The 13,134-nt window shown below is 43.1% G+C and overlaps 1 protein-coding gene across 2 annotated transcripts; it reads right to left on the bottom strand.

Moving 5' to 3' along the window:
* Window positions 1-323: 323 nt before the first annotated feature.
* Window positions 324-13,060, bottom strand: Znf830 (zinc finger protein 830). Of its 2 annotated transcripts, XR_006149659.1 has the most exons (2): window positions 11,770-13,060; window positions 324-335 (listed from the first exon to the last, which is right to left on the bottom strand). XR_006149659.1 is itself a non-coding variant. In XM_042694044.1 (1 exon), exon 1 carries the CDS (start codon window positions 13,035-13,037, stop codon window positions 11,934-11,936), a length of 1,104 nt encoding a protein of 367 aa, XP_042549978.1. In that variant the 5' UTR covers window positions 13,038-13,060; the 3' UTR covers window positions 11,479-11,933. The 2 variants fall into 2 exon arrangements, 1 of the variants encoding a protein (XP_042549978.1); XM_042694044.1 differs by lacking the exon at window positions 324-335 and having other exon boundaries at window positions 11,479-13,060.
* Window positions 13,061-13,134: the final 74 nt, after the last annotated feature.

The raw sequence follows: 13,134 nt of genomic DNA, 5'->3' as shown, positions 1-13,134 counted from the left end.
TCAGAGTAGGGAAGGAAAAACAGTGGGCTTTCTTAGTTAAGCAAAGAACAGATCCCTAAGGGAGTTCTGTGGAGAGGGATAGCTTGGCCTTTATTTTGTGGGAGAAGGGACAGGTCAGAGCCTAGCCTACAGTCATCCTGAAGCAAATGAACCATGCAGCCTCTTGTCACCCTTTCAGAGACCAAAGTGGCCTGAACTCATTCAGTGGGGGAAGAGGTGGGGAAGGAAGGTGCATGTTCGAAAGTCATTACACTTAAAAATTATCTTCTCAATAAAGTTCTCATTTATCTGTGGATGAAATAAGGATGACCTAAGTGAGCAGATGAAAAAAAATTCTTAGGTGAACTAGGAAATAAGAGGAAAGAGGAGTTATTTGGAGTAAAAGGATGAACTTTGTTTTGAGTGTATGAAGTTTGGTGACAGACCCACACAGGATTCCAGTGTTTGTGTTTTAACCATGTAGTCCAATGTGTTTTAACCATGTGGTCTAATGAACAGGGGTGCTGGGAATGGAAGGTCTGGAAGTTCAAGGCCTAACTCCAGTTATCTAGCTAAATGTTATACTACTTCATTTGGGCCACTCCAGTGCTGCTGAACTTGTCTCTATAACTGCAAGGACTACATTTTGATTCAAAAATCTTAACTACATCTTTTCAAGGCTATAATCCCTCACTATACGTGGCTTTTGAACAGTTGAAATACGGCCAGTCTCAATTGAGAGATGCAATGAGTAAAAAATGTCTCCCCTCAAATAAGTAGTTAACAATAGGTGGTTATTATAATTACTAAAGGGAGAAGAAAGGGAAGCTTTAGTTCCTGGGACTCTTGAACCACTAGGCATCTGTGGGCAGGCCAGGGGATCCTGAACCCCCTGAAATTTTAAATAAAGGTTTGTGCCCATGGGCATTTTGGACCACAGAAGTTTGATTGGAGTGTCAAAGTAGTTCTATGAGCCAAACCAAAATATACCTTGGTTGGGAATAATCAGAATACCCTAGGCCTGTTCAGAACTCCACAGTTAACTCCTTTCCTTAGCTCTTAACCTAAATCCTCCAATTATGGTGTTTGGGAGTATCTCAAAACTAACACTAAGACTGTCATCTCTGATTACAAGTTTAAGAGTCATCAGGATGCTTAAGAAGGAGAAGAACCCAACCCACAGAGAAATGGAGAGTGTTTATTGTCTGTGTTGTTCACTAGAAGGTGGAAAGTCATGAGCAAGACTCTCCTTTCCAGAAAGGACAAACATGTTTCTCAGGAAGTGGGTTTGTGTTTGGTGAATTCACCTTTTAAAATAGGCTCTACTCTATGAATCACTTAAATCTCAGCAGTGAAAGCTGATTTTACACTTTGGTCTGCGTAATAGTGGCACAATTAAAATAAATTGCAAAAAAAATACAGTGGTGGGGTTAGCCAGGATAACTATTTAAAAGGGAGCAGCTGTAAGAAGATGCAATAATTCAGCTCAGCCCATGGTTTTTCCATTCTCTGTACAAGCTGCGGAGGTTGATTCTTACCCAGGTTTCTTGGCCTCTCCTTTGAACATCTTGTGCTACTAATGCCATGTTGAGGATTGAAGTGGGAAGAGTAGGGCTCTGGGAGTGGCTGATGCGTAGCTGAGAAGTGTAGGGGTTCTAGGGGTGGGCTAAGAGGAAAGCTGGGTCACAGATTACGTTAACCACTCAAAATAGCTGTTGTCTTCTCTGAGGTCCTGGGTTAGGTTTTCTGGTGGGTATGTTTTAGGAAGAAAGTAAGTTTTAAAGAAAAAAAATATTTTACAAAGAGGTAAGCTTATTTGGGAAGCAAATACAGAGCTGGTGGATAGGTAGCACTGGTGACTAGTGTTTGAACTTTGGTTTAGGGCTGGGAAGAGGTTAAAAACACGCTTCCTACCACTTCAGTTCCTGGAACCAGTTTCCTTATACCAGGAGAGCCTTCTTCCCTCTTCTGCTAGGTCATGCCATCCACACTCCCTAGCTGATGGCCTCTGACCTACATGGTCTTGGTGATAAGCAGAAGTGGGGGATCTTTAGGCAGTACTCAGACAGGATACTCTGAGACTCACAGAATAAACTGTCTAGATAGATGGTACTTAGCCAGTGAGAGGCAAAGGTGGGACTGTGACCCTAGACTTTATTTTACCCTGTTTTTACCTTTTCTTTTAGGCAGGGATTTGCTATGTAGCCCAGGCTGGCCTTGAACATACCATCGTCCTGCCTCATACTCCTGAATGATGTGATGGATTATTGGAGCATGTGACACCATGTCCTACAAAAATTGAATTGCTGATTAGCTCTCTACCTATGGCCTGTACTGGTATGCCTAGTTTTGTAAGCTGTTTATAATACAGTCGGATTGTAGTTTTCTTGTGGTTAAAGACTTTTTTTAAATTCAATATTAAATTTTTTTTTTTTTTGGTCCGGTCGTGGGCCTGAACTCTGGGCCTGGGCTCTGTCCCTCAGCTCTTCAGCTCAAGGCTAGCGCTCTACCACTTGAGCCACAGCACCACTTCCGGCTTTTTTCTTATGTGGTGCTGAGGAATCGAACGCAGGGCCTCTGGCATGCAAGGCAAGCGCTCTACCACTGAGCCACCTTCCCAGCCCCCTCCATATTAAATGTTTTAAAAATTCAATTCAAATTTATTCAACAGGTATTTCAGTATTTTCTGCAGGGTATTGGCTGGATGCTAGGGCATTGAGACTAAACATAGAACCTACCATTGTGCAGCAGTTTACATGGCTTCTTCTGTTTGTGCCAGTTCTGGGGCATGAACTCAGGGCCTGGCTGCTGTCTGTTAGCTTTTTTGCTCGAGGCTAGTGCTCTACCACTTGAGCCACAGTTCCATTCCCTGCTTTTTGGAGGCTAATTGGAGATTAGAATCTCATGGACTTTCCCGTCAGGGCTGGTTTTAAACATCAGTCCTCAGATTTCAGACTCTAGAGTAGTTAGAATTGCAGGTATGTGTCGGGGAAGGTGGCTCAGTGGTAGAGTGCTTGCCTTGCATGCATGAAGTCCTGGGTTCGGTCCTCAGCACCACATAAGCAGAAAAAGTTGGAAGTAGCACTATGGCTCAAGTGGTAGAGCACTAGCCTTGAGCTGAAGAGCTGAGGGACAGTACCCAGGCCCAGAGTTCAGGCACACACACAAAAAGAATTACGGGTGTGAGTCAGTAGTGCCCTGCCTGATACATGGCTTTTCATTTCTTTCTACCAATACATGGTAGCTGACACTAAAGAAGGACTCAGAAAATATTATTATTGTGAAAGAGACTATATGTGCTTCTTACAAGTGAAACACCGTTGAGCACCAGTGCAAGAGTGTTTAATCTTCATGGTAAATCCAAGAAGCAGGTTCCATTATCATCTCAGCAGATTAAATAGGTTGAAGTTTCCTTATTGCTTCAAGCGTTGGTTTCTGCCACTGTAGAACTGCCTGAAGCACTTGTTTGAAGTGCTGTTTCCTCCAGGCCCTGGTGGCTCAGGGCTGTAATCCTAGTTACTAAGGATCAAACTGTCTTTACCCAGTTGAGAAACATAAAACTTTCTCAGTCCAGGAATGTCTGCTTTTCTTTTTTTCCCCCCACAGTGGAATTCTATGTGTGTGTGTTGAACTCTAGATCTAAAGCTTTCTTTTGGCTTTCTTACTTAGCTACTTGAGCCATGCCCTGGCTTTTTGCTCCTTATTTGGAGACAGTGTCTTAAGGACTTTTCTACCCAGGCTAGCTTCAAACCTTGATCCTCTGGGTCTTAGCCTCCTGATTAGCTGGGATTATGGACATGGGCCACTGGTGCCTGGCTTGCATATATGCTTTTGACTAGGAGTCTATACTCCACTGGTCTATAAACTAGATCCTGTATATTTCAACCCCAATAGACTTTCTGTTCTGTCTCTCAGTATTTCCTTCAATATCCCTTTGCTTCAGCCCACAATATTTTTCTCTCCTCCCGTGCTTGGCAAAATTTTCTTCATCCTCAAAAGTCTTAACTACAATTTTAGGTCCTCTACCTCAACCTTCCTCCACAAAGTTGTTCCAGCCCCCACCCCCAACCCAACATGTTGCCCATACATGCTGATTTTATTACATTATCTTTTCTCCCCACTTCTGTCAGTCATGGGGCTTGAACTCTGGGCCTGGGCGCTGTCCCTGAGCTCCTCAGCTCAAGGCGAGAACTCTACCACTTAAGCTACAGTGCCACTTTCAGTTTTCTGGTGGCTAATTGGAGATAAAAGTCTCATGGACTTTCCTGCCCAGGCTGGCTTTGAACCATGATCCTAAGATCTCAGCCTCCTGAGTAGCTAGGATTGATAGGCATGAGCTACCAGTGCCCAGCTTTATTACATTATCTTATAGTTAGCTGTGTACATTTAGATCAGTAGTTTGCACAATTTGCCCTCAAGAAACATTTAGCATTTCTGGAGTTATTTTTGGTTGATAACATTGTAGAGCAGTGGGGTGTTGGTTGAGGCCAGGGATGCTGCTAAACATCCTACAATGGACAGGATAGTCCCCACCTTTGTTCCTGAGAGTTACCCAGTCCAGTTGGTAGTAGTGTAGTAGAAGCTGAGAAGCCCTTACTTACACTGAGATCCATTGGCTCAGGATCCATTTTATTAATCTTTTAAAAATCTCCAGGATCTCTCAAAGGGTAGCTTCCTGGTAAATGTCAAGTATACAAATGAGAGTGAGAAAATGAATGGGGCAAACTTTATTACAGGTGAAATAAAGTTACTGTCATTTTGGGAGATCCTCTCACATTTCCACATTTCATTATTAAATATACAAAGATGTAACTGGGAATTGTTACATTTAATCTTACTTCAGCAATTAACTTGCTATTGACCTTGGACAAGTCACTAGATGGAAACAGAGGTGTCAATGGTTATTTTACTTCTCTGGGGGCATACTGAGACTTGAAAACTGATGTGGACAAATACTATCACTCTGCAAATACACAATATTAAATAATGATGCAGGGTGATAGTGGAGATAGGGGGAATCTTCTGGGTTTTTTTGTTTTTGTTTTTTTTTGCCTTGTGATTTCACTTCTGTGGCTCAGTTTCCTTATCTGTAAAATAGGTATTTTACAGAATTGTGAGAGTTAGAGACAGTGTATCTCAAGCCCTGGCATAGTGCCACACACTTATTAGATATGGTAGTTGATAACTGACCTCCTGGTTTGAATGACATTACATTATATAACCACATTTAACAAACCAGACACACCATCGACTACCCAGTGTGGTTCTTCCTTTTGCCATGGTGTAGAAACCTGCCAAGTGCTGTAAGCAAAATGGAGGTGCAGCTAGATGGAACTCAGTTCCTCCTTCGAGGGCCTGGGAATGCTTTCAGTGAAGGCCGAATGCAGAGATTCACTCTGAAAAGGCTTTGACTGCCAAGTGACAGGGGGAGCCAGCCAAGTGCAGTGGTGAGGGCGGAGAGCAGCTGGGAGGCGGCGTGTACTTGCTGACTCTTTGATCTTACTCTGCTACTGAATCACTTTCTTCCTCCAGTTTCTCATGTAGGCAATCAGGGCTGCCCACAAGCTCCCACTGACATATGGACATTGCTCCCTGCTTGTTTGGTGCCATGAGGAATTCCTATTTGCTGCTAAGTGTGGAGGTGGTTCATTCTACTGGAGACGGTGTTGTATACACCTCCTCACTGTTGTGTGCTCAGAATAGGTAAAGATTTTATATGCCAGAGTGACATTGCAGGAAAAGGTTTCTTAGCCTTTTGTTGAAACCTGGGACTCTTCACTCACAGGTAGCATGCTTACCACATGAGCCACTCCTCCAGTTCCACAAATATCTGACTTCTATTCCAATTCCTACTTCTAGCTTTACCCATTCAACATTTATTGAGACCTTCTATGTTCCAGGCAGTATCTTAGGTTGTAACTAAGGCAAACTCCTGCACTTGTGGAAATTATGTTCTTCTGAGAGAGACATTAGTTTGTTAACAAGTAAACAAGCCAGTTTAAGATAGTAACTAATGAATTCATACAATAATGTGATGGGACAAGGACAGCAAGCCCTGAAATGGCGCTTGTGGGACTAGAAAGCTAGCCAGGGACAATAAAAAGGAAAAGCACATCATCAGGGAATCAGGAAGGAAATAATAAGGGTCCCCAGAATACAGCCCACAATGTTTTGGGGATTTCATTGAAAACAAAAGGCCTGACTTACAGTTTCTCATGCAAATTAAAGACATGCCATGCCACCATGGCAGGCCACTATTCTGGGCTCAGAATAATGGCTTCAATGTGGATCAATTATGCTTCCCTGTGCACTTGTCTTCCCGACGGGGGCTTGGGTCATCAGTTTATAAGTACTGCTTGGTACGGGCATGTTTTTTTTTCCTCTTTCAGGGTGTATGATGGAAACAATGAGGGCTTTAAGCGAGTGACTTAATCAGGAAATTCAACTATCACTCTGTTGAAAGATTGTGGCTACTGTGGGGAGAAAGGCAATAGTGAATGAGGTGAGATGTTGGTGACTAGGACAGTGGAGAATGAAGTAGACAGATTCTGGGTATATTTCAGAGACAGAGCTGGCAGGACCTATACTTGGAGAGAAAGGAAATGGGAATAGATCACTCCCAGGGCCTGCCTTGATTGCTTGGGAGGGCAGTAGTACCATTTGCCAAGACAGATGACTAGTGTGAATGATTCTAGGAAGAAAAATAACAGCTATTTGAAATTTACTAGATTTAGGACACATATTAAACATCTGATTGGAAAGTTAAGTACCTAGATAGGTAGCTTAGCAGGAAAGTATAAACTAGGTGATATTTAGGCCCAAGGATTGGAAAAGATCTCTTGAGAGTAGAAATGTTAGAAAACATAATTCAGTGAGTCCTGGTTGCTTTTTGTGTTTTCCTCCCTGTTCACATTAAAAATTTCCAAATTTTAACCAGGTGCTAGGGTTCACAACTGTAACCTTACCTACTCAGGAGGCTGAGATCTAGAGGATCATGATTAGGAGGTAGCTTGGGTAGAAAAATGCAAGACTTCATCTACAAAAAAAAAAAAGCAATAAAGTAGGGCTGGAGGCTTGACTCAAATGGTTGTATGCTAGCCAAGCAAGCAAGCCCTGGTGCTGGGGGAAAAAAAGCAAAGAAATCCAACCCCAAATTTATGGTAAACAGACATATAGTATTAAAAAGCAGTCTAAGCCAGGCACTGGTGGCTCACAACTGTAATCTTAGCTACTTAGGAGGCTGAAATCTGAGGATCACTGTTTGAAGCCAGCCTGGGCAGGAAAGTCTGTGAGCTTCTTATCTCCAATTAAGCACCAAAAAAGCCAGAAGTGGACTTGCAGCTGAAGTGGCAGAGCACTTAGAGAGAGAGAGAGAAAAAAAAAAAAAAATATATATATATATATATATATTTATCAGGGACAGTGCCCAAACTCTTAAGTTCAAGTTCAAGTCCTAGAACTGGCACCAAAACCAAACCAAAAGTTTGAGTTATCTATCTAGGCATGTATTTCTACCAGTGTTTTCACTCAATCCCAAATAGCTAAGTGTGTGCACAAAACCCATCATTTTTCATTAAGATTTTGCATTGTGAATGCATTAGTGAGTCCACATCTTGCTGGACTATCACCACATCCCTATGAGGACTACATATCCGTGATAGTGCAGCAAACAGAGGTTCAAATATATGACCTGCCCAAGATCATTAACCATTCAAGGCGGAGCAGGAACCTCATAGATCTTCTGTTGCCAACTGCCTTATTTTAGCTATACTAATCTAGTGATTTCTTACTATTACTAAAGGTTTTAGGCCTAAATTACATTTTTTCCTAAAACCTTTAATTCATCTCTTTTGTTTTCTTGTATGCAAAAAGTAGTCATTAATCTTACCTTATTCAGTGAAATACATGTATTTCACAAATCCTAAGGCACTAGGTAATGGTATGTCTGAAGGCTAGTTGGATCAGCATTTTTTTTTTTTCTGGTCGGTCATGGGGCTTGAACTCAGGGCCTGGAAGCTGTCCCTCAGCTCTTCAGCTCAAGTCTAGTGCTCTACCACTTGAGCCACAGTGCCACTTCCGGTTTTCTGGTGGTTAACTGGAGATAAGTCTCATGGACTTTCCTGCCCAGGCTGTTTTTAACCGTGATCCTTAGATCTCAGCCTCCTGAAGTAGCTAGGATTATAGGCATGAACCACCAGCACCTGGCTGGGTTAGCATTCTTTTTCTTCCAAGTTAGCGGAATCTGTTTTAAACTGGCAAGGTGTGAAAAGATGCTTTTATAGCATCTACAGTAATTCTATATTGTGATATTGCTTGAATTAAGGAGTTCTCTAAAGAGAAGTTACTTGAGGGAATACTTGGTACCAATTCTTACAGCTTGGGATCCTTGGCATCAGTCTAATGCCAAAACCTCTATGACTCAGCTCAGAGGAAATAAATCTTTTCAATGTGTAAAGGATCAGTAAGGAGCTACTAACTCTGGTAGCTGTTTACACTGACTTCAATTAAACAAGGATTCACCAAGCATTGATTATGATCAGGTTCTACCCTTTCTGCTCTGGGATCCAGATTTTGAGGAGTTGTGGTTTGAGCATGTTTTGTCTCTCATCTAGATAACTTTTTCTCTTTCACTAATCATACATGACTCTTGGTATTTGAAATTTGGCCAGTCTAAACTGAAATGTGACATGAGATACATGAACATTCAAAAATAAAGCACACAAATATTTCATTAATAACCTTTTGATATTGATTACCTGATGGAATGTTTTTTGGCTACATTAAATAGGTGCTATTAGCTAGTTTCAGTTTCTTCTTTTTTTTTTTGGTGGGTCATGGGGCCTGAACTCTGGGCTTGGGAGCTGTCCCTCAGCTCTTCAGCTCAAGTCTAGCACTCTACCACTCGAGCCACAGTGCCACTTGTGGTTTTTTGGTGGTTTATTGGAGATAAGTCTCATGAACTTTCCTACCTGGGCTGGCTTTAAACCCCGATCCTCAGATCTTAGCCTCCTGAGTAGCTAGGATTATAAGCATGAGCCACCAGTGCCTGGCCATTTTTTTTTTTGGGTCCAGTCATGGGGCCTGAACTCTGGGCCTGGGTGCTATTCCTCAGCTCTTCAGCTCAAGGCTAGCGCTCTACCACTTGAGCCAAAGCGCCACTTCTGGCTTTTTTCTTTTTGCTTATGTGGTGCTGAGGAATCGAACCCAGGGCCTCAGGCATGCAAGGCAAGTGCTCTACCACTGAGCCAACTTCCCAGCCCCCCCCCCCCTTTTTTTTAAACAGATATCCTAGATCATTAACCAGGGTACAACTGAGTTCACCATTCAATGTATCTTTGACTTTCTTGCATGGTAAAGTAATAAAGTGATGAGAGAACATTTTCAGTTTGGTCAGGCACCGGTGGTTCGAGTTTAATAATCCAAGATACTTGAGAAGCTGAAATCAAGAGGATCATGGTTTGAGGCCAGCCTGGATATACACATAAGTACCCTTCTTAGGTTGGCACTAGTGACTCATACCCACAATCCTAGCTATTTAGGAGGCTGAGATCTAGAGGACTGAAGTTCAAAGCCAGTAAGGGCAGAAAACTTTGGGAGTCTTTCATCTCCCAATAGTGAAAAGCTGGGCTGGAGGCATGATTCAAGAGGTAGAATGCCAGCCAGATAACCTTAGGCCCTGAGTTCAAACCCCAGTACTGATAAAAATAAAACCAGTAAAAAAAAAAGAGCTGGAGGTATGGCTCAGAAGTAGTCTAGCACTGGTATAGGGAAGAAAAAAAAATCACACTGTAGGTACATACATGAGGCAGGAGTGCCCTATGTGACACCAAACTGAAATTATTTCTAATCAGCTTTTAGCTCAAAAAGCATAGGTTTTACCAAAGGCAGCAGGATGATTAGTAATTTGTAGCACACTGCTCAGTGTTAATGTCTTCTAGGAAACCACCAAAAATAAAATTTCTTGAATCCCACCCCTACTTTCCCTATACTTCTATTTCTAATCAAGGTTAGTGCTTTCTGTGAAAATTCTTCCTCCCCCCCTCCCCCAGTCCATATCTAATTATTAGTTAGCTCACTTTATTTTTCTTGTGTGTGTTGTGTGTGAATTGGTAGTGAGGCTTGAAGTTAAAGCCTGGGCACCATCCCTTAGCTTTTTTTGCTCAAGGCTGGGACTCCACTGCTTGAGCCACCCCTCCACTATTTATTTTGGTTTTGAAGATTTAGTTTCCAAATAACTGTCTAGTTCCTTCTCTCCTATGTTCATCCTATTCTATATGCTGACCTAATATTTATTTTTGTGCCAGTCTTGGGGCTTAAACTCAGGGCTTGGGCCTCTGTCCATTAGATTTTTTGCTTAGGGTTAGTGCTTTACTACAGCTACTTTTCCAGCTGTTTTTTGGTTGGGTAAATGACAAAAGTGTCTCAAGGACTTTCCTGCCTGTGCTGGCTTTGAATCTGTTATCCTCAGATCTTAGCCTCCTCAGTAGCTAAGATTACAGGCATGAGCCACCACTGCCTGGCAACACCACATATTTTTTTGCACATGCAATTATTTTCTTTAAAACAACCCTTCCTCTGATCCCTCCAACAACAACAACAAAATCTCACTTGTTTCGACACTGTCCACAGAAAAAATTCTTTGGAAGTCAGGCTTTTCAAACCTTGTTTCTTGGCATTCTTCTCTGTAAAACCTGAACTTTAGTAAAATTGGACTTGAGTTAATAGATGCAAAGTACCTAGAATCCTGCTTGGCCCATAGGAAGAAAGCTGCAAGCATGTATCTAAAATACTGCTAATTCTCTTGTTCAGTTTGAATAGTTCAACCTCCCAAGGAAGATTGATTTAAACTATTAATGATCAACACAAAGCTATGTTTCTGCTAGAAAAACTAATAGCTTCTCAGTAATTGACAAACCTGTAAACATGAACCCTAATTTACCTCAAAACCAAATTTCACACTGGGTTAGGTAAAAATAAAAGGAAATATTTTCATTCAGCAAACAACATAGTTGGCACCAATTGGTCATGCCTGTAATCCTACTTACTCAGGTAGCTACCAGCCTGGGCAGGAAAGTCCATGAAACACTTATCTCCAAAACCACCAAAAAGCTGCAAGTAGAGCTATGGTTCAAGTGGTACACTGTGCCTAGCCCTGAGTGGAAAAAGTAAGAGACAATGCTCAGATTCTGAGTTGAATCCCCAGTACTAGTGCGAGCACCTGTGAGCGCAAGGACGGAAGACAGGCGCGCGGGCGCGCACGCGCACACACACACACACACACACACACACACACACACACACACACACACACACACACACACACACACACACACACACACACACACACACTATAGCATATAGAGAGGCCCTGGGTTCAATTTCTAGTAAGGGAGTGAGTAGGGAAGCATTTCAGGTTTCAGAGATTGGACTTCTTTGGCATCTATTTTCTCAAGGGTCTTCTAAAGCATGTTTTTGAAAATAGAATACTCAACTAAGAAATGATAAACAGAATGACTTGTGTTTATAAGCAGTATCCTTAAAAAAAAAAGAAGCAAACAAAAAAGCCATCTATTTGATGTAGGCATCAGAAAATACATCCCAAACAGCAGTGTTCATACAAATACTTGTCTGTCAGTTACTTGTATTAAATCTCAGAAGTTACTTAAGTAAATATATATTTAACTATGTACAGTTTTTACAATTTACAGATTTTACAGCTGAAAATCAGTTAACTGTGAATATGTGAAAAAGCTGGCATTGTTATGTAACACTTCAAAGAAATGTAAGAACAGTTTTTACCTCAAATATTTTTCACCAAATAGCACCCCAAAATGCAAATGATCACTTTCTCATTTTCTCTCAACAACAAACGTACCAAAATCGCTAGAAATGAGGTAGAGACAGTTGTTTATAAAAACAGTGGAGGCAGGTAGAAAGCTTGAATCTTTAAAACGTTACAGCAAAGCCCCTTTTACCCTCCAATCCTGGGACAGTAGGTCCTGCAGTTCTCCCTCATCATCGCTGTCTGTATTCTCCTCTTCCTTTTTCTGCAGTTCTTTTATGGTCAGAACCTCTTTAAGTTTGTTCTTTATCTCATCCTGGCGATTCCGCAGATTCTCCACCCGACGGTAACACTCGATCTGTTCGTCAATCTCCCCAATCTGCCGATCCAGCCGTCCTTCCTCATCCTCTTCGGCAACGATCGCTTCGGAAATGGTGTTGACCTGTCTCATGGCTTTTTGAAATTCGTCCCACTCTTTGTCCATCTGATCTTTTGGAGCATCAACCTTTCGTACCTTGGCATCTACCTCAGGGTCATCAAAAAACCCTTCGGGTAACGCTTCTGCGGTGTTCTCTCTCCTTTCCACCACTTTCTCGTGGATTTCTGCTTTCTCAATTGACCCCGAATGGGGAATCAGGGGGGCCGTGGGAAGATTCGTATTAAAAGAACCGGATGGCAGCACACTTGACGCCTCCCGCGACGAGGAAAGTGAGGGTTCTTTGCCCTGTGTGTCGGAGGCCTGTTTGCTGCCGTCCTCCTCTCTCCCTTCTCCTTCACACTCCTCGTCATCGTCGTCCTCCTCATCTTCATAAGCGGGGAGTAAGCCGAGTCCCGGAGGTTTAGAGGAGGTGGCGGCTCTGGGGGACTCCTTTCCCGGGGGCAGAGCGGACGCAGAGGGCAGTACCTGGGGCGCCGGGGCGGCCTTCACTCTCTTGGCCTCCTGACTCTCAGCGTCGGGCGCCTTCCTCTTAGAGACGGACGGAGGCGCTGTGCTTTCGGACGGCGCCGGGACGGCCCCCTTGGCGCCTTTCAGCTCGGCCACTCTCTCCCGGTGCTGCTTTCCCAGGACGTGGGTCTGCCACAGCAGCTCGCTCTTGACCGGAGTGTTACAAAGGGCACAACTCAGCTGCCCCAAACGGTTGTACTTGGCGAAGGGAGAGTCTATCTTCTTCCGGTTGGTGCTCTGACGCTGCTTCTCTTTCATCAACCGCCTCAATTCTTCCTGATTCACCACTCGCTTCCCGGCCGGAGCCCGGGAGGAGGCGGAGGACGCCATCTTCGCGACCAAGACCCCCTAGACGTCTCTGGCTTCCGTTCCGGCGAGGTTCGATGGCGTCACTTCCGGCAGGACGCCGATTGGAGGAGGCCGAGAA

The sequence above is a fragment of the Dipodomys spectabilis genome, unplaced genomic scaffold (assembly GCF_019054845.1).
Source record: "Dipodomys spectabilis isolate Male_0828 unplaced genomic scaffold, ASM1905484v1 ptg000004l, whole genome shotgun sequence".
In the NCBI taxonomy this organism is placed as follows: domain Eukaryota; kingdom Metazoa; phylum Chordata; class Mammalia; order Rodentia; family Heteromyidae; genus Dipodomys; species Dipodomys spectabilis.
The sequence above is the reverse complement of the archived record's forward strand: the minus strand, read 5'-3'. Positions and strand labels throughout refer to the sequence as shown.

Coding starts and splice junctions, on each gene's coding strand:
- Znf830 (XM_042694044.1), bottom strand. CDS start 13,037: ATGGCGTCCTCCGCCTCCTCCCGGGCTCCGGCCGGGAAGCGAGTGGTG.